The 20,933-nt window shown below is 39.9% G+C and overlaps 2 protein-coding genes across 2 annotated transcripts; one reads left to right on the top strand and one right to left on the bottom strand.

The window, feature by feature from the left end:
• The first annotated feature begins 3,033 nt into the window (after positions 1 to 3,033).
• Positions 3,034 to 9,420, top strand: LOC121516054 (serine protease 23). Its single transcript, XM_041797108.1, has 2 exons — positions 3,034 to 3,327; positions 7,732 to 9,420. Exon 2 carries the CDS (start codon positions 7,746 to 7,748, stop codon positions 8,892 to 8,894), a length of 1,149 nt encoding a protein of 382 aa, XP_041653042.1. The 5' UTR covers positions 3,034 to 3,327; positions 7,732 to 7,745; the 3' UTR covers positions 8,895 to 9,420.
• A 1,339-nt stretch (positions 9,421 to 10,759) lies between these two features.
• Positions 10,760 to 19,278, bottom strand: cfl1 (cofilin 1). Its single transcript, XM_041797109.1, has 5 exons — positions 19,240 to 19,278; positions 18,511 to 18,629; positions 14,788 to 15,098; positions 14,623 to 14,699; positions 10,760 to 11,773 (listed from the first exon to the last, which is right to left on the bottom strand). The coding sequence occupies exons 1-5, from the start codon at positions 19,244 to 19,246 to the stop codon at positions 11,661 to 11,663; spliced, it is 627 nt and encodes a 208-aa protein (XP_041653043.1). The 5' UTR covers positions 19,247 to 19,278; the 3' UTR covers positions 10,760 to 11,660.
• Positions 19,279 to 20,933: the final 1,655 nt, after the last annotated feature.

Below are 20,933 nucleotides of genomic sequence, written 5' to 3'. Positions count from 1 at the left end.
GCAGAGACTCAGACAGTGATACTATCATCACACACAGTATGCTTACAGAGTTACACATTTACACCTCTCTGGACGGCTGCCTGCTACCTTCCCTTATATCCGCAGAGATTTCCCTCCATACTTCTGAGGGAATATAGCTTACACTTAATCTGTCAGCGCTGACCTATTCTCTGTGCAGGAACAGCAGATGAAGATTTCATTTCACGGATCAGGAGCAGGTTTCGGTACCTCTGGGGTGGCATTTTTCTCTGAGGACAACAGCGGCTACATTGTGCCGACAGCCTGACTTGTGTCCTTGTTGGGAGATTCCTCAGCATTCCTGAAAGCACTGTCGCTGTGACTGGAAGCTCTGTTTCGGCACCCCTGAAGCTTCGACAAACCCCATGGGAGCGCCGGTTGCACAGCTTCTCAAATTCCACAGGTTTGCAGAGATCCTGAATGAGGGATGAAAGACTGCTGAGGATGAGGAGGAGGTGAATGCTGCTGCCAACATGCCCCAACAGTCCTCTGCCTGCAAGCTATTATCTGAGTGAACACGAGCTGGTCGTCACTTCTATCTATGATAGCTTTGGCACAGGTGATAATTAAAACCCAGCCATGCCAGAAACAAGATTTATCATGTTTGAGTGTATCTGAAGGCTACAAATAAAAGTGCCAAATGCTTGAGATGATGAATAACAGTAACACTTATTATCTCTAAGAGAGTCGTAAAAGTAGAAAACTATCAGCACACATTTGGATTTATTGCATTAAATGATAAGCCCTTATGCCCTAACAACCTTTCAGTGGTCAAGACTTAATTTGAACAACATGTCTATGCAATGCCTTACAATAGGCCCCAGTTTCATATTTTTTAATAGTTCTCCCATAGCCTTGTTGGCTGAAAAATTAGGTCAAAGTTCTTAAATGTAATAAATTCAGTCAGTCAATTTACAATTGGCTCAGTCAGCAGATGTTTAAAACTGCTGAAAAGGCCAAAAACTTTGGGGTTATTCTGCTGCTCAGTCACAATGACGCATCTGTTTTCCTTTGTTGTAAGTCTGAACTCTGATTTTATAGGTAGACATGGTGGATGGTAAAATACTCATGTTGTGATAATCATTACAGGCACATCTTTGAATAACAGAAACTTTGGAACTTTAAAAACAAACTCTGCAAATGTACACCCTAAAAAAATGTCAGGTTTTCATGTAAACAAAGCACACAATGTAAGGAAATTTGTGTTTATTTCTTGTTTGTAACAACGCTTCTTGAAAGCCTGTTTGTTTACATTTTAAATGGCGCCACATTTGTAAGGAGCAGGCATTTGTGGGATGAGCAGCAGAGCTGAGTACATGGGTTGTGCCCATGAAAAAATTGCCAAACCTTCTTTGCCACTGCAGAGTAGGGTTTATCAGAGACTACCTCCAGAATTTGGGAGCGGAGAGGGTGGAAAGACCTGCCAACAATCTTCAACCCCAACTCATTTAACACTTGTGGGATCAGCTTGTGCGTGCTGTCAGTGCCAGAGTGACTAACACAACCACAATGGCAGACTTGTGACAAATGCTGGTTGAGGAATGGGTTGGCTGTTAAGTTTATGAACCACATAGCAAACACTACAGACTAAGCAACAGCCGTTTATCTCAGAAAGCAAGTGCAGTAATTTGCCGGTAAAATGTAGTTCCAGTTTTAGCTTTAATTAACAAAGTCTGGCAGTAACATTCATGAAACAGCCACATTGAAAACATTACAGACCAAAGAGCATTTCATAAATAAAACAAATCCTGTAATGGCACGTTAGAGAAGTAGTTACACAAATGGGGGTTAGTTTCAGCTTTGTTACCTGAAGACAATAATTAGGCTATTATAGCTATGCTAGCTATGTAATTAATGTTTCAATATAAGACAATGGAGTCGCTTAGTCAGTAGGGGTGGGAATCTCTGGTGGCCCCACAATATGATATTATCATGATTCTTTGGTCATGATTTGATATTATTGTAATTTTGAACATTTTGCAATACAGTGAGTATTGCAATACCATATATTGAGATATACTGCAATCTATACCATTTTTTCAACTGTTTAGCTGATTTAGCATTAGTCTTTGCCTCATGTTTGTCGTATTACCACAGTATTTTATCTTTATGTAGCACTTCTTGCAAACCTCATGTGTCATGTCCATTTCATTCGTGCCCTCGTGTCCGTCTCCTGGTGCTGCTACGTTTGTTGTACTAACTCTCTCCTGCTCCATGACCGTCACCTCTGCCGACCTCACTCGACAAACAATTGATTTTATTTTTCCATTAGACTCCAGTTCATACCAGCAATTAATTTGAAAAAATTGATACCTAGTGGACAAGGGCGATACGATATATCACTAGACAACATGTTGCAATACTGTGCTTAGCTTTAGTTACATTAGCTACTTAGCTCTGATCTCTATAGCTACGTTAGATTTAGCAGTGCTAGCTTTGGCAAATGTAGCTAAAGCTAACTTGGCTGCATAGATGACTCTTCTGACCCATTCTTACCACTTTTAAATCCTATTTTACCACCTTTACAGCAAATTTGTGCCAAATTTAACCAATTTTTGCCACTTTTTAATCAAATTCTGCCACATTAAACCTTTTTTTGGCAATTTTCTGCCTATGTTTTTGTCTTTGTTAACTTATTTCTTCACTGTAAACACATTTTGCCACTTTTAAACATTTTTTGACCTATTTTAATTCTGTTTTTGGATTCACATTTCAACAAGGCTACAACAGCATAAATAACTTTTTAAAAAGTTTGTGTTGTTTTGATAAGACTGGTTATTGTTCAAGTTAAAGATAAAATATGGTTGTCACAGCGTACCTTTTCAGTGGACCACGATTTTGCTAACCTCCATGGCTCCCTTGTTTGTCTGGGCTCCGCTTTATCCCCCTTACCTGCTCCTGTTATAGCGTTAGCCTAGCATCAGCTAGCTAGCTGGCTAGCTGGCTGTCTCCTCCGAGCAGCAGACGGGCGGAGTGAGGCGGGGCGTCAGGACCGGGAGGCAGAGAGCAAACACTTCTTTTCACACAGGACTCTTTTTATTTGTGGCTCCCAGTCTGAGCTGAGCGGGCTTCATGAGAGGGGCTGACGGGTCCGGACATTCAGAGCAACAAAAAGCTTCCGTGGCTTTATTTGTAGGCGCTGTGAAAGAGAGAGAAAAAGCTCCTCTGTGGAGCTGGAGAGCAGAGGGAGAAGATACCTGTCAGCGGGGATGATGAGGAAAAGCTGCGAAATGATCCTGAGGGAGTCAACTGATGGGGAGGAAAACTGGACTGGGATGTGAACACGGACCATCTTTCTCTGTATAACAGGTAAGATTAAGAAGTTAAATCGGGGGCTGTCACTTTTTCTCTGACAAGTATGACCCTGTTTAACGCACAAGGACTATATCAGTGGGTTAAAGGTTTGGGGTTTTGTGGACAGGTGTGGGGTTGCTCTTCCAGCCAAAGTGTATGTGCATGATAGGAACAAATGTTAAATGTACATGACATGTTTTCATGTGTTTATTTCCCTCGTTTCCTGTCTTATCTTGGTGCATTTCTTCCTCCCATTTTTAAAGAGAACTTGTGCGCCTTCATAGTCTGACAGATGTTGGAGGGAGCTGAACTTCACTTGACTCTGCTGCGTGCATATGTTAGGACAAGATTAGATCACATTAACAAGCTGAACAGGGAGTCTTTTATACTTCACAGCATCCCAGTGGAGGGTTTTTGGCTACAAACTCGTTATAGCCTTTTTGTACTTAGAGAGCAGACTGTCTTAATCCCTCTCCCATTCACAACAATACTAGAAATACCCAAGTTAGTATTTAAGCTGTATTTTGTTTTCAAAAAAAGCAATTCTTTCCTAACCTTCCTCAAGTTTCATGTTAGGTTGTTTTGTTCTTTTGCACAAGTATGCGCGCAGGATTACTCTCCCTGTGGTTTAAACCAGTATGAGTCTCTGAAACCACAAGAGAAGTTTATTTGTTGCTTCTGAGACTGGAAATTGTGCTTAATTGCCAATGTGTTTCAATATAAAACAGTTATTTCATCTCTTTACAACCCCACATTTATTAACATCACTTTTACTACTCTTGTTTCATCAGGTTTATGTCTTTAAAATATCTTTTATTGTTTTAATCAGGTGTACCACTGGCTTATCCATGATGTCTACCACCCAGTTTCCCACTTAAGAGCCTTCTAAGTGTCTGCCACAGCTGTCACTTATATGACACATCAACATGTAGTGAAATTAGTCCTTTCCCTCCTTCCAGGGGCTCCTCTCTCCGACGTAGAGTTTCACGGTGGAGCACATAGGTGTGTGCGGACAGGCCCCACCCTGCCTTTTGTTAGAAATAATCCTCTGTTCTGCTGCCGTGCCTCGACTTGTTTCTTTTCACTTTTCACACACCTGCTCTATTCGTGCCATGAGTGCCTCAGGGTCCACAGACTTTAGAGGGGATCAAGTATCTCCTTGTGCCTGCTAATCTGCCCTGAAAGCCTCACGCACACTGTGAAGTAGTTAATGTTTGAAGGAAAACAATGTCTTACTCCTGAGCCTTGACAAATATGAGATTGGAGGGTTTTTACTGTAAAATCTCACCTCTTGTTCATTTAAAATAAAGCAGGATATCAGTGTTTATATCTTTAAAAAGATCTTCAAAGAGATCAAACACGGAATTTCTTTTATGTATTGGCCTCTCTGCTGGTTTTTTATGCACTCAGCTATGCAAGTAACCACTTTAATTCCTTTATAATCAAACCTTCCCCCCTTCTTTGGAGTTTTCTGTGAGTTTAAGCCAAACCAACATTTAAATGCTTGTTTCTTTCAGTCAGGCCGGAATCCTACTTTCTGTTAATCTTTACTGTAAGAACAAAAGTCCATTGTTGCAAAATAAGATCTTGCAAGCTGACCTCACACAGTTGCTGATTTACAGTCAACAATTGACTGTGAAAGGATTGATTGCAGATAAGTTTGTGTAAAAATGTGTCCACTGTTGTTTTCTTCACAAACATACAGGAATTAATAATTATTTCTTATGTGCAGAGGCTGGAAAGTAAGGAATGACTGCAATTGTTGTAGTTGTGTTTGTGTACTTGTACTTTTTGAGTACTTTTTAAATCAGTAGTTTTAATTTAGCTGAAGTAAATTTTGGGGAAGTGTTGTACTTCACTAAAACATCAAATACTGAGTAAAAAATGTCAAATCTAAAGCCAAACGATGAGGTCCAACCTTTCTGTCAACATCATGAAACTTGCTGGTTGTGTATCTTTGACAGCACGGGACAGTCAGTAATACCCCACCCCCTCGGCAAAATATAACCTATAGAGTTTCTGACTGACCACTTTCTTCCATGGTACAAAAAGAAGAACCGTGACTTGTGTAGCAAAAGTATCTTCATGGATGACAATGCTCCATCGCATGCTGCAAAGAATACCTCTGTGTCATTGGCTGCTATGGGCATAAAAGGAGAGAAACTCATGGTGTGACCCCCATTCTCCCTCGACCTCAACCCTATTGAATGAATACACCTTTCATCCCAAAACAGCTGCAGCATTTTACTTCAGATCAAGTCTTAATAGCTCATTATTGAAAGATCAAATTCAACTGCTGGAGCCAGCCCGGGGGCCACATCAGGCCCTCCACATCCTCCCATCTGGCCCTCAGAACATTTCTCAGAAAATGTGCAAAAAATACTTTATGTTGTTGTATTTTGGGTTTAACTTTTCATAAACTCCCTATAGCAGGACTGTCCAAACTATGGCCCAGGGGCCAAATGCGGCCCACGACCCATTTTTGATTGGCCCACAGCAAATTTTTAATATAAACTAAAATATAGCCCACATTAGAATGTGAAGCTTTTGCATGACTGTATTGTACTTCTTAGTTTCAGCACAGTGCAGTGCTACTATACTAATTCTGTAAACAAACATTTTTACAAAGAATTCATTGATGTTTTCATGAATTTGTGACTACACTAAGACAACACTGTAAATGGTAAACATATTGGCAGCCAAAGCAATAACACTATCTTGATTTGTAATGCCCTAATGAATTACCCCAATGAATAGCAGCACCAATAGCGTTCCAGGTGTGTAGCTAGTGGTTGCTGGGGTCAACCAGATCCTCCTGGGATCTGGCTGGCCTCCCCAAAATCCTTAAATTAATTGTCTCTCTGCCTTGTGAACTACTAACTAGCCATCTGAGCACACTAAATCACTAAGAATGTCTTAATCTACATTTGACTGGTTTATAACTTTAATATCTTCAAGGTGCAGAATATGAAAGTGGCCCCACCCTTCTTATATATTTCAATATGTGGCCCTCAGTGGACACCCCTGCCCTATAGCTATTTTAACTAGGGATCTATCGGCATATCAGCAAAATATCCAGTGTAGAGCAATTCAAGCAACTCCACAAACATTAGAGATTGAAACAGTTTCATCAGGAATTACTTTATGTTTCATCTTTTTTCTGAAATTCACCTGTCAGCCATGACTAGCAAATATAATGCATGTTTAGCACATATTTTTCAGCCTATTCTTGATTAATGCTGCTGTTTTAGCTGTTGACTTTTGGCTTCAGGTGATTTGGAAGTGCAATTCAACCCTGGTGTTTATTAACTTGGCAGCCACAGAAATATTCAGCTTAAATATTTCATTCACCCCCTTGTGGCTGACTGCAGTTTAGGAACTGATCTCACTGTTAGAGGTGAAAAATGAGGAAATGTTTAAACAAGAATAAGTTAATTAGACCAGATCTTTTCCCCAATTTTTTTATTGTAGCTTAAAGTGCCTGTCAAGGAAAAATGTTGGTCCTTTTACAAAGACAGCCGATGACCCCTGCCCTAGGGTATCTAAAGAAGCTGCTCAGTACTTTGAGTAACCTAAACTTTGAATTACTTACTTTTTACTTTTACTTGGGTAGATTTCAGAATTCCTATAGATCCTTGAAAAGTCTTAAAAATTTTTAAATTGCACATTTGAATTTAAGGCCTTAAAAAGTCTGAATTTTACCACTGAGAGGTCTTTTTTTAGAATGTTTTTTTGACTAAAACATGTCTTCATCCTATCTTTGTTTTCTAGCCAACCTTTTATGATTCATAACATTTTCCTCCACAAACTGATGCAAAATTGTTCTCCAGAATTCAGGGACTTCAGTGATGGAAGATCTAATTTTCCCGGGGAGGACCCCAGACCCACCTTTTATTAAACCTGGATCACTGTGATCAGATTTTCTCTGTGCCAGTGTAAAACACTTGTCCAGTTCTCTAAAATCTGGGCTACCAGGTTGCCCACTTACAAATCCATGCCGGCCACTCTTATTTCAACAGGTTTCCCTACAAAAAGGGTTATTCTGCATTTAAATAGTAAAATTGTTTGGAAGCAAACCTGCTAAATGTATGCTCCTGATACTGATAGATATCAGTACATGGTATATTGATTGTTCATTCAATTATAAAATTCAGCCCTGGTCCGGTGTCCTGAGAAATCTCATATGCCTTTCATTTTTGACTGTTTACTGGTCAGAATGGTATTAATTTGTCTCAGTTCAGGTCTTAAAAAGTCTTAAATTTGATCTTAACAGGGTGTAGGAACCCTTAGACTTATAGACCTTTAATTTCACTAATGCTTAAGTAAATTTTAACCAAAGTAACTGTACTTGAACTTGATTGTGATAGCCGTGTACTCCTCCTCCTCTGCTTATGTGATTTTTTTCCTGTCTTGTTGCAGTGATTGCCGTCATCATGATGACACCACAGGAGAGCTCCCTCCTCACTCACCTGCTCCTGCTCCTCCAGCTCCTCCTCCCTTTCACCCTGTCCTCCCTGCACCCCCATCACCCCTCTCCAGTCCACCTTCCCACGCTGGTCCCTCACCCCCCAACGCCTCTCCTTCGCTCCCACTTCAGCTCTCAGACTCAGCTGGACTTCAGCACCCACTGCAACTCCAGCTGCTTCCACAGAGGAGAGGAGGCCGCACAGAGGGAGCAGCTGGAAGACAAGCTGGCCTTTGAGACGCTGTACGCCGACGGATCTCGCACTCTCACCACCGTGGACGTGGAAGGAGAAGAGGAGTTTGATGGCTACCCTGTTCATCCTTCACCAAGGAGGTTGAAGTCCAGACACAGGCGTGTGCGGAGGCAGATCTACGGAGCAGACGGGCGCTTTAACATCCAAGGGGACAACTTCTTGTTGGATTACCCGTTCTCCACAGCGGTGCGGATCTCCACCGGTTGCACTGGCGTTCTTGTGTCCCAGCAGCACGTCCTTACTGCCGCACACTGCGTGCATGATGGGAAAGATTACGTGAATGGGGCACGGAAGCTCAGGGTTGGCTTTTTGATCCCGCCATCCATGAATGGCACAGAAGACGGCCTCACTTCCTCCAAGAAGCCTCTGATCCGCTGGGTGAGGGTGAGACGTACGCGAGTGCCAAAGGGCTGGATCCAGGGCCCTCAGGAGGTCAGCATGGACTTTGATTATGCCCTTCTGGAGCTGCGGTGGCCTCACCGACGGCCCTTCATGCGCCTTTCTGTAGCCCCTTCCTCTGATGACCTGGCAGGGAAGAGAATCCACTTCTCTGGATTTGACAGCGACAGATCTGGGGAGCTGGTGTACAGATTCTGTCCTGTAGAGGAAGAGTCGAGCGATCTGATTTATCAGCACTGCGACGCCCGACCTGGAGCCAGCGGGTCAGGGGTGTACGGCAGAGTGTGGGACAACAGCTTAGAGCGCTGGGAGAGGAAGGTGATTGGTATTTTCTCTGGACATCAGTGGTTAGAGATAGACGGGGAGAACAGGGATTACAACGTGGCCGTGCGGATCACTCCTCTCAAGTTTGCTCAGATCTGTTACTGGGTGCACGGAAACCGACTAGACTGCATCCACGACTGAGGAGTGGAAAACACGGAGGACAGAAAAGCACAAATGACTGAAACATACATCCATGCAAACACCTGCCACTGATCCACCAGATCTCCTCTCAGACTTAGCTGCCATCATTTCTCTCCAGTATGTCATTTTCTCTCTCTGCCTGTGAGATCATCACTTCACCGTCTTTTAAAGCACTTCAGCCTGCAGTCAGATTAATAACAGTCACTGTTTCCACAGTATTAATAACAAAAGTTACTTTTACAAGAGGGGGGAAATATTTTTCCTCTTGTGTGAGTAACACCAGATTATTTTCCAGCTGTGGACTGATATTTTGTCTTTGCCTCTGTCCTGCTCTCTTTTTCTGACTTTCAGGGAAATGCTTTGGTATTTTTGAAGCTCTTCAAGGATTGTTGAGTTTATTCAGATTTCTAACATGTCCATTGGTAGTTCGGTCTTCTCAGTGTGGACTGAAGACACAGGGTGTTATTTTTATTGTTTGGACAAATGCTTGATATATGTATATTTTAATAAACAGAGATTTATTCTAGCAGTGTGAGTGAAGAGTCATCACTTGGTTTCAGAAATGGTGCTGGGGTGCCCCCTTGTGGTCATAGGAGGTGCTGCAGCACAGTAAATAGGTTTGCAGCCAAAAAGACTTCTTGCACCTTGTCTTAGTCTTGTCTTTAATTCCCAAGATCCTTCATGCACAAATGTGGACATAACATTTTAGCACTCCTATAACATACTTATAATTTCTTCTATTAGAATTTTTCGCTAATTGTCCAGACTGTCCATTAAAGTTTAAGTTATTTACCTGAAATGTTGCGGCAATTTGCTGGGAATTTATCACGTATTTTCATGGAAATGGGATATGTTGATACGTTTTGGAGAGTTTCATTGGAAGAGTTGGGGAAATTTGTTTGCTTTAATTTTTTGGGGTCATTTTCATGTGAATTTAGGAAGTTTATTCTAAATTTTGGAATTGATTGGGAATTTTTGGGTAAGGCTTGTCCTTGGAAATTTTCATGGACATTTCAGGAAATTTGTTTGAATGTTTGGATAATGCCATCATTTTCATGAATTTTGGGGAAAGTATTTTTCATTTTGTTATTTACCTATTTTAGGGGGAATTTGCTTGAAATTTTTCCAGGAAAATAAATGGATTTTTGGGAAAATGTTATTGAAGAGTTCAGGCTTTTTAATATAGTTTTTTCTGAATGATTTGAGGACAAAAAAATTTAAGGGTACTTATGGGATACTTTTTTTAATTCTCAGAGAAATTATGGTAATTTTTTTTTTTAAATTCTAGGGAGTCTTTTGGCTTTTGGAAAGGAAACTTTCCAAGATACTCCTTCTGAAAGACAATGCTGCCTTAACTTCTCAGCTCCTACTTATCCTGGATAAGTGGGAGAAACTGAAAATGCTTACCAAACAAAAGCTCAGGTCTCCGAAGGCTAAGTATAAAATAGTTGAGTAAAAGGGTTTTAAACTCCTTAGGTGTCAGTATTCAAATATTCATTGCTCTTCCTCAATTGTAAACTGAATATCTTACAATTTTTAACCAAACTATTAAATCTCAGAACAAGCTTCAGGAGATGTGTGTGGCTCTTTCCTTGAACTTACAGACTAAATGAGTTTATAAAGCAAGTAAAGATGTGTTGCAACACTAATTGATTCTGATGAGCAGATTCTTTATTACTTTATTGTGCAGTAAAGTCTGAGCATCTTTAATATTTATGGTTTGACTATTCATGCCATCTTTTACAACCACATTGCTTGTATGAACAAACGAGTAAGTCACGTGACAAACAAACACCACATATTTAAAAAGGAGGCAAACATCAAGTTTTTGTTTCAAAACACAAGTAGGAAAAGTGCAGAACAAGTTATTAGTTTAGTGCTTTTTATTAGAGATAAGGAGACGATACAAAACATCCACCATTCAATAATCAGTCTAACTCTGACCGCTGGTCTTTCATATACACATCGCTCCCCATTAGACCATCATAACACCAAAAATTTAAATCAAGAGGATCCTGGTTTTAACAAGTACAAGGAATGTTGTCTGTTACTACATCGAATGCAATGGTTTCTGACCCAGAACTGGAAATAAAAAGGAATCACTCAAGTTTTGGAATTTGCATGTTCAAAAAAAAAGAAAAAAAAGAAAGAACAATGGAATAACAAAACAAAAAAATCAAAATAAAATAAATGTATCTAACCGTGTTCCCCGAGAAGGTTTGATACACTTTGTGCAATGAATAGGGAATTAGTTCTTACTACACCTAGTTTCAACTACACACACTTACAAAACTTATCTAGAAGTTTGGCAAAAAAATGTAGTTGGAACAATTACTTTTGTCAAATTTGATGGTTGGAAGCTAAAGTTTGATGCCTGTCCCTTTCTCTGCAATCATTCAAATGGAACCCGAAGAGAACAAAACCCTGTCCTTAAACATGAAAGTTATGTTTTTAAGTTGATCTTCATCATCCTTCCTCAATTTTATCTTTAATTCTTTTTTCTTAGTAAGTGTTTTGTTCATTTTCTTTATGTTGCGTGAACTGGAATGACAGTCTGCATTTTGTGGAATTTCTTTTCTTTTTTTTTTTCATTTTTTATCTGTCAATTAACCCCAAACCCACCCACATTATCCCACCCCAAGGGTCCCAGAAATGGTACTGGTTCTGCTTTTGCCCCTTTCCAAACCACACTGGAATGAACAGCTAAACCCCACAGATGTGTCTGAAAGGCCTCGATCGAAGCCAGAGAGGGAGGAGGAGCAGTATTTATATAGGGCATCCTTCCAGGCTGATTATTGACGAGCCACCCAGCTTTTCTGCCAAGGTGTGCCGGTCTTTGAGGTCCTCAAAACCGTTCACCTGCCACTCATGCTTGATACCTGAAATAAAGGAAACAGAAATTACAATCCTGCAGTAATTTTGAGGGGAAGAAGAACTCATCTGGCTGTCTAATCACTTGACACAAAAAAGATTTAAGATGACAGAAACTATTAGGAGCTTGTCCTTTCTTTGGCTTACATGGCAAACATGCATCTATATTTTTTTTCTGATGTATCTGGAAAAATTTGGAAATAATAATTGACCTTATGGTTCTAAAATCTTCACCAAACTAATCTGCATATTCTGCTATCCGTATTCATAGTTTTGAAATTTTGTGAGATCAAATTAAAGAACCTATTTTGCACAGAATATAAAGTTTCCTAATGTTTTTTGAATGGACTCTTGAAGGTTCTTAACAAAAGATGGAGGCTCTAACTTAAGAAAAGCGGCTCTATGTGAATTTGTTCTGTTTTTCATCAATTTTAATACTACTTTAAAGACAATAATCTGCAGCTAGTTCACAGCAAGTAATTCTTCAGAGGTTCAGCAGAAGACAGTTATACAAAATAATCAAAACCCCTGATAATAATATTGGTACTCAAGATGGTCATTATGAAATTAAAGTTCCAAACATGCATATACTTCAAAAAAATACCAAAGAAAGTCTTTTTAAATGGTAATGCGAAACTGAAATAATGAAATCAAATGTTCCAATTAAATATTACTTCTATAAATATTAAATATTACTTGTTTACTTATGGGAATGGCTACAGAGTCAAAAATCTGTTTTTTGGGGGTTTATATCACCTGATTAGGCATCATCTAAATAAGCAGCACAATAGACGTCTGTCCAATGTACACAGAAACAAAATCTAGGTTTCCTCAACCATTTGTGTCATTTAATCTTTAAACATTTATCACTAGCACTGACTCATGCAGCAAGCATGCAAAAACATTCACAAAAGGCCCATGGGTTCCTCGCAGTCTGCAGACAGCATGAACAGCCACTTCAGTGTTACCCTCACTATCATATTTATTGATTTGAGATGCTGAAACTTGGGTAGGAAGCTCTTAGGGATCAAGTGAGGGTAAGAAAGATCTCCAAATGTAAAAATTGAGCTCAAAGCTTATGGTCCGGGAGAATTGTCCTTATTGTGAACGGTACAAAGCAAATTTTTGTCTGCCTTTCCTGTGCGACTATCTTGCGAGCTTTAGCTTTACACCTAAAGTTCAATCATATTATACAGCCACATATACCTATTTGGTCAAGAGCACTGACTCTTGATTGGTTGTCATTTATTCAAGATTGTAAAAGAACTTAAATGAGTCATTTAATTTTCATGAACCTGATGCACCAAGTACAAATTCTTGGTTTAATCATAGTCATGTTGAGATAAGGGATGGTAATCATTCATTTATATCGATATTGATAACCTTATCGATACTCCTTAATTATCTGGACATAATGCTGTGCTCATGGTGATTAATGCTGGTCTTTACTATAATAGGGCATAATCTGTTTAATAATATTAATGATCAACGCTGGACTATTATGGGCCACAACAGAGGGTACGGTCTAGACCTGCCCTTGTTATGATTTTTTGGTTATTAATTGGCATTATACAAACAAAGACTGATTCATCCGAGTCCTTATCCTTACAACTATGGATACTTTTTTGTTTTTTTTAATGGAAAGACAAAATGATAATACATTTAAAACAGAAGTGGTAGGATTACAAAAAAAAAACACAGTAAAGTAAAAACTTTAAAATTTAGGGTTCAATTGGTTATATATTTTTTATCCCTGACATACAAACACATTCCTCATCTTCACAGCCTTATTGATATTTATGTTCAAAAACTGAATCCTCATTGTTGATGTGAAATATGAACATATGACATTTTATTAAGAGGCAGTCTTATTTTCTGAGTGTCCCTAAACACCTCATATAAAACTATATAATCCACTGGTTAACTTTTATTCTGCAGAGCCCACCACAGATTTATACACTGGATTAAGATTTTTAACAAACAAGACTTGCTGCAGTGTTTAGGACACTTTTCAGCCCTGAGCCGAGTAGATGAAGAAGAAAACTGTCCTGTATCAGCTGAAGTCAGTGGTATAATTGCATGTGACTCCAAAGGCAACCTGAGTCTTATCCTCAAGAGGAAAGCTGAAGGTAATGCATTTGGTTTAACTTGATGCACACTGCTGGTGTGCTTTTATATTTTGTTGTCCATGCAAGAAACTGGCATATAATTTCACACCAGTGATATTATAAAATGATATTACGACAGAGAGCCTGTGAGACTCGATAGCAGTATTGACAAGTTAAAGACCTTACTGACTTTTGGGTTTTTGAAAAATAAAAAATAGTCTTTAAGGACCAGGGTTTCTATCTCCATCCTTAGTTGAGATAGACTGTTTTGTATATAAAAGGAGAAAAGTATACTGGTAAGGTATAGGGATGGTAAATCTAAGCATTTTGATGGTTATTTAGGGAGGCTTTCTTGTCCACTTTAGGGCAGTGGAGAAAAACAGGAACATAAAAATTATCATCATACACATTTTTATTAACCAATCCAGTTAACCTAAAGGAACATATTTGTCTGATGTAGTTGTAATTATAGACATATGACTAATGTCACTCATATTTTAGTCATGCTCAAATTCCTGCTGAGGATTCAATGAAGTATGAAAATTAGTTCTTCAGCAGATGTAAATGTTAGGCTACTGGTTGCTATTGTTTGTTCCAACAGTGTGCAGTGGGTGTGAGTCTGTGTAGCTTTGACTTTTCGTGTGGTTGATGTCAGTTTCTGTTTGCATTAACCTGTTTTGCATGTTTAGCTTTGAGGGTTACAAACTCATCAATTCAGAAAACAAAAACTTATACGTGCTGTTGTTTACCTTCAAATTTTCTCTTGATAGCATCTTTTGAACTGGCATAAATCATCTTGCTCTTCAGGGGAGCAGAATCGGGAGCCCTAGTAGAGGGGGAAAAGTAATTTAAGGCAAATGTCATCTGAATGATAGTAATAACATCTGTAAGTTTAGCTTATTGGCCAGCCTCACCAAAAGATAAAGACCAAGTCCTCCCTCTTTGTTTCTTTGGTCTCGTATGTGGCATCATACAGGGCGTAGCGGCAGTCATCTGGGGGCAGCATCTTCACAAAGTGCTGGTATGGATCCTGGACGGTGGTTCCCAAGTCACCCAGCAGGATCTCTTTGCCATCATCCAGTACAATGTTTTTCAGGTCCTTGCTTAAGCAGAACAGAATAGCCTTCTTCCTCTTCCTCTTCTCATCTTCATTCGCCTGAGCTTTGCGCACCTTCATGTTGTTGAAGACGGCGATAACTTCATCTGTGACTTTCACACCGGAGGCCTGTGAAGAAAAAAAAAACCCTCTTGTTAACTCTACCATCAAACAGCTTTTAATAGTTCTTATTTTTATCACAATGTACATCTTTTAAGAAATCTAAGCAGATGATCTGTGTGATTTTTGATTTTTAACTTATTATCTTTGGGTGCTGGAGTGTTGCTCACATAAACCAAAATGTTTGAATCCCTGGAAATATGAATTTATCAGGGATAATGGAAGTAGTTTCCCACTGACAAGTCTAAGCAATGCAACAATGGCCTTCATCTTTAAAAGGCTTGAGGCAATAACCTCGGTACAGTTCATACAGACATCATGAAGCTGAAGAAAGAGCTGAGGGGTCAGCATGTGACTTCAGCACCCACACGCAAACACAGAGGAGGAATACAGTCTGATAAGGAGGACTGGACCACAAAGGTGCGGCCATGATAACTGCTAACCATCATTAATGAAGGGTTAAGTTGAGTAACACGATCTGATAACTTTTAACTGGCAATACAGCTGGTCCAAAGGGAATCACTGCTGAAGCTATATTTGCCTCTGAGGAAAACCAAAGGAATAAAATGTGGTCAGCACTGCTTGTCCAAAATTGCCCCTTTAAGTTGAAAATTAAATAGGTTCAGCAAACAGGTGTGTCCAAGAGAACTGTGACAGGGCCAGTAAAAAGTGCACCAAACCAACTTTTTGTCAGTGTCCCCATTGTCACACATCACCTCATCGTCTTGACTGCTCAGTAATACATGAGTTGGATTTAAAAAAGTTTATTCACCCAGAGGTTTTAGCCACAATAAACTTAAATTATTCTATTAGTCACCGGTTAGAGGGCTGTTTCTTGCTTGATTTTACAAGAACACCTGTGAACGGCAGGGAGTATAAACACATTAATGGTTGGGATATAGAAATAGAAACTTATATGCAAATAATTTTCACTCTTAATTTCTCTTCCACACCAAGACAGCTTTGTAGTTTCTTCCATTTCAACCCGTTTTTAGTTCGTCATCCCAGACATCAAATCTGTGTGTACATGGGGCTATTTTTATTGTTGCCATGGACAACGGGACACTATGAATTTCAAGCACTGTGAGTAGGTATAAAATATTACATAAGTGTTTTTTTTTTCTGAGAGCAAAGGGAACAGCCATATCTATCTACCATAAAGATGGCCATGTGGTTGAGGGTGTGGTAAGAAATTAAGCGTTTCAGAGCAGGGCTCAGTCACAGACAATGGGGCTTCTGTAGAGATACAGAATACAAGTCACGTCGCAGAGTCACAGCTGCTCCATAAGTTCTCTCAATCAGGTCTTCTGACTCTGTTTAAGGCATCACACAAATTTGCAGTCTCTGGACAAGATGGGAAAACTCCTATCTCTCAGCAACGTGTCAATGGAAAAAGAGACGCAACAGTGAAGAGGAAATAAGGAAGCAGGAAAGACGGAAAAGGAGGCAAACTGCTCGCAGTGCGTGTTTACTTAGGGTGTGAAAGACCTGTATGTGATATAGTTCAAAGTAATAATTAACCAGTAACTAAAGAAACTCAATCCCTTTACCCACCTATCAATAAATTAATACAAGTATAGTGGTATAACTGACACAAGCAGTGGGGGTATCACGTCTACTCTAGAAGTATTTGCTGACACGTGTCTCGCAACATCCTTCCTCTTTTGTGAGGTTGAGAAACCATTATGACTATTTCTCTCCGAGCTATGCACACTTCATTTCTGTAGAGCCAATAAAACACTTATTTTGTTCTGATGTCTTCATTCACACTGGCTTGCTTTGGTCTTATATTCCAAAAGTATTCTCTTGAAAAATCATTTTTAGGTGTTGTGGTTGATTCAGGAAGTTACAACACATCAGTGATGGTTAAGCTCTTACCTAATCTTTACAGAGGATGCTGATTTTTAAGTTCAACTGACTTCCTACTAATTCAGGCTTGGCTTAACACAAAGTATAAGGTAAGGGACAGGCATCAAATTGATATCACGCAGGTAAATCTCTTTAACAACATTATTAATTTAACACTACAAAGTAAACTCATGCAACTGGCAGATTTTGTTTAATTGGGATGTTAAAGGAGGCAATTATCGCCATAATTCAATTTTAGAGAATATTTTCTTAAAAGGAAAACAGTTTTTTTAAACAACGCACAGATGAGACGCATCTTAAATGGCATCAGTACGCTTCCTTAATATCTAATGACTATCCCTCATGAATGAATAGAGTTATCTGTTCATCTTTTCCCTCTTTTTATAATATATAACTCCAATGGCGTGATGGGTGTGTATGAATAGCTGTGTATGAACAAAATAGATGCGCAGCTAAAAAAGATGCGCAGTAACGATCACGGAGCTCCACAGACAGCGGCCCGTTAGCCTCAGCTAGCGGATCCTACACTGCCAAATGGACGTTACATAATGGTGAAAATACCCTAAAATGTTTACAGCATCATAAAACACATACTGCAAAATTGCTACCCGTCAAAACAGCAGCCAACACAATCTAATTACAGATTCGTTTCAATTGGGTAGCAAACAAATTGGTCTTTGCACCAAATTCAGGGTGGGGCCACGAATGCAGCACGCGCACATGTGTGCGTTAGCTTGCTATATAAGGCAAAGCTCCGCTCGGAAGGACGGTTTGTTTGACAATTCACACTTTTAGTACCACACTTCGACTGGTTCATAAAACCCTCAAATTGACATCCTAAAGTTTAAGTGGGAAAGGGGTGACCTAATTTACAGTATGAATTCACACAGCGTCTAAAACGGTGTAATAAGGAAGCCGCGTACAGACAAAGAACAAGAAAATCAGAGCTAGCGCCAGCCATAATGGATGTCATTTTCTGCCTCTGCTAAAGCAACTACACCAACCGACAATACCGCTAGCTAGTTAGCCCGAGGCGCTGCTGCACCTGCCATCGCAGCGCTGCTTACAGCGTCAGTGTCGACGAGAAAAGGGGAAATAACGGTGCCATGATGCAGAGAGAACACTGAACAGCGCCATGACCACAGCTAGCTCGGTAGAGCTCCTTTCAGCTTTAATTTGTCGGCGAAACACGGAAAGAAAAACGAAATGGCGCCAGTTGTTTTGGGTTCCGGCTGTTCAGTTAGATTATTATCATGTGAAATATTCTTAAAAATACGTCTCGATTATATCATCTAATGTATTGAACGTTAAATTTGGCTTCTATAAAGCATCATTTGTTGTCTAGCCTCTCGGACAGGAAAGCTATTTAGCCCTGGCGTTAGCAGCAGCTCCTGCGGCACACAACCGGTTTGCTACGTTTAATGTTAGACCATTACCTTCATCAATAAAATAAACCAAAAGAACGACAAAAATCTGAAGGTTAAACTTATATAAACTAGTTAAACAAGCAAGAATGTACAAAGTGTGGTAAAAAAAACAACATTACACCTACCATTGCTGTAGCTCTGAATAGGTCAGCGTCTGAGTAGAAATTGAATGGACTGTGATGATGAATTGTCGGTCTCGCTAACACACTGGAAACCACACGTGAACGCGCATAGAAGCGCGGCCCTGTAGAGGAAAGCGCACGAGCGTGCGCGCATGTCTGTTAACCATGATAGTCCGACTTGTGTTTGCGACTTGGTTGTTTACTATTATCCATGTATGTTATCACTTTACAAATAGAGGGCAAGAAATATAATGGAATCATTTATTTAAACTTCATTTAAAATTTTGCATGGTTTAGTAAAAAGAAACAATATAATAATTAAACACTGCGTGCTACATTAGAGGTTTTAGCAATTTCATTTTAATAGTCTTGCAACAGTTTTCATAGTTTCCATTTAAAATCAACATATTGTGATTTTTTTTTTCATTGGTTGTGGCATCCAGCATGCGTGAAGAGCGCATACATATTAAATCACTGGTGGAGAGCGTGATGGGAGCATGTGTTTGTGTTGTATTTGATTGAACCTACAAATCCTTGCTAATGATTTAAAATTTTAGGATTTAATATTGCTGCATGAGCGCTTGATAATAGCCTGCAATTGAGTAACCTTGAAGATTATAACTAAAGTCGTCAGACCACACATTTTAAACCTTTAATATTCTGACGCTACATTTTTCTTGTTTTCATTGCAACCTCTTCTTGAAATGCAGTAAAAAATCCTTTGTGTTTTACCCGTCATGGTGGCCAACGCTGTAATTTCCCTCTCAGATAAGTTCTATTAATCATTATGGGGCGATTAATAAGTAATATCGTTCAGCTGCTGTTTTCACCTTCATGCAGCTACCAGCCAGGCGAAAAACGGTTTCAGGATAAGAGGAAATTCTCCGCCATCTCTCTCTCTCTCTCTCCCCTCCCCTCCCCTTCGTGCGGGTTTGTTGGACTCACTTCCAAATATGGAAGTGAACGGTGAGCGGCGGAGGACAGTGCACGCGCCTCGCTCACAGTATGGGGAGGGTCGGGCCGCGACGCTGATCACCATATAAGGAAACAAGGGACACGAAATTCGCTGTAGCAGATTTTTGTACACGGCATCTCGCGGAAGGGAGAGAGAAAGGCTTGCACAGAGAGGGGTCAGTGTGAGGATGAGAGGGAGACGAGCCGAAGAGGAAGATGATTGACACTAACGGCACATCACGCGGGGAACTGTATCCATATAATTAACCGGAGAATAAACTGATGCTGCTGAAATAATATCACAGCTGAGGTCAATTATGCGGAAACAGTGCTGTTTTTTTTAAATTATTGCTGCGCATGTGCGTAATCACACGCAATGGCGCTGTGGTTGTAAACACAAAGCCCGTAAACGGTGACCCACATTTATAGTGCAGACAAACCACCAACATAAAGGCCACTAGCCTCCATAAAAAACACATGAACTTAAATGTGGCATCAAATATCACATTTTAAGTATCCTGTTATTTACAAATTCATCTTTGCCTGGGTAGTATGTAACATGTTTGTATGTTAGCATAGCTTATTTTAATATTTTACATAAAGTCAGCATAAAAAATAAGGAAATCTGTTTGGTAGATTATTTTTAGTAACAATGTTTCTTGGAAATAAATCTTATACTCTTTATTTCCCTTTTAAATGTTGCCACAGTTGAAAAGAACACGCATTTGTGGGATGAGCAGCAGAGCTGGGTATGTGGGTTGCACCCATAAATAACTTGCCAAATTTCTGCCAATGCCAAACAGCTTATTTTGCTTTTGCTCTTGACTCTTGTTTTGAGCTTCTGGTACCTCCAGAGCACGGGCCCTGCAACAGTGATCAGTAGGTGTCTGATCCAGGAATCAGCTTGTAACGTTTGACTGATCTGGATAGGGCAACTTCAAGCTGGTGTTCAGCAAAACCAAGTTGCGGCATTATTAGAGTGAGACCTAATACCATCTTCAAAATGAAGGCCAAATTCCATATAACAGGGGATGTAAGAGATAGGCTGCGAAGTGGGCCTCCCAAGGAAATAAAACCCCAAGAAGACTATTTCCTAACCCAGAGCTACAGATTTGCAGTCAAGGTTTGCAGGACAATATGGCTGATGTCTCTCTTCCCAGACAATCCAGAACAGGCAACACGCAGCCAACTTCTAGTCTCAGGTCTGTCAGGACGCCTGCCATGACCCTCCAGTGTCAGGCCTGTTCGCACCGATGTCGGCTACATGCACACTGGAACCTGAACCTGTGGAGGAACATTAGGTTCTGATAGAGTAACATCTTTTGGTGCAGGCAGTGTGATGGTGTTTGCTGGATAAATGAGGCTTGTCATCGTTGGAGGCAATCTCAATGCAGAGAGATAGAAAGATTAGATTTTGCAATCAATGGCAATCCCATATCTCCACAGTCTGGGACCTAATCACACCATATTTT

The sequence above is a fragment of the Cheilinus undulatus genome, linkage group 10 (assembly GCF_018320785.1).
Source record: "Cheilinus undulatus linkage group 10, ASM1832078v1, whole genome shotgun sequence".
NCBI classification, from domain to species: Eukaryota; Metazoa; Chordata; class Actinopteri; order Labriformes; family Labridae; genus Cheilinus; species Cheilinus undulatus.
This window is presented reverse-complemented; position numbering and strand designations above follow the sequence as displayed.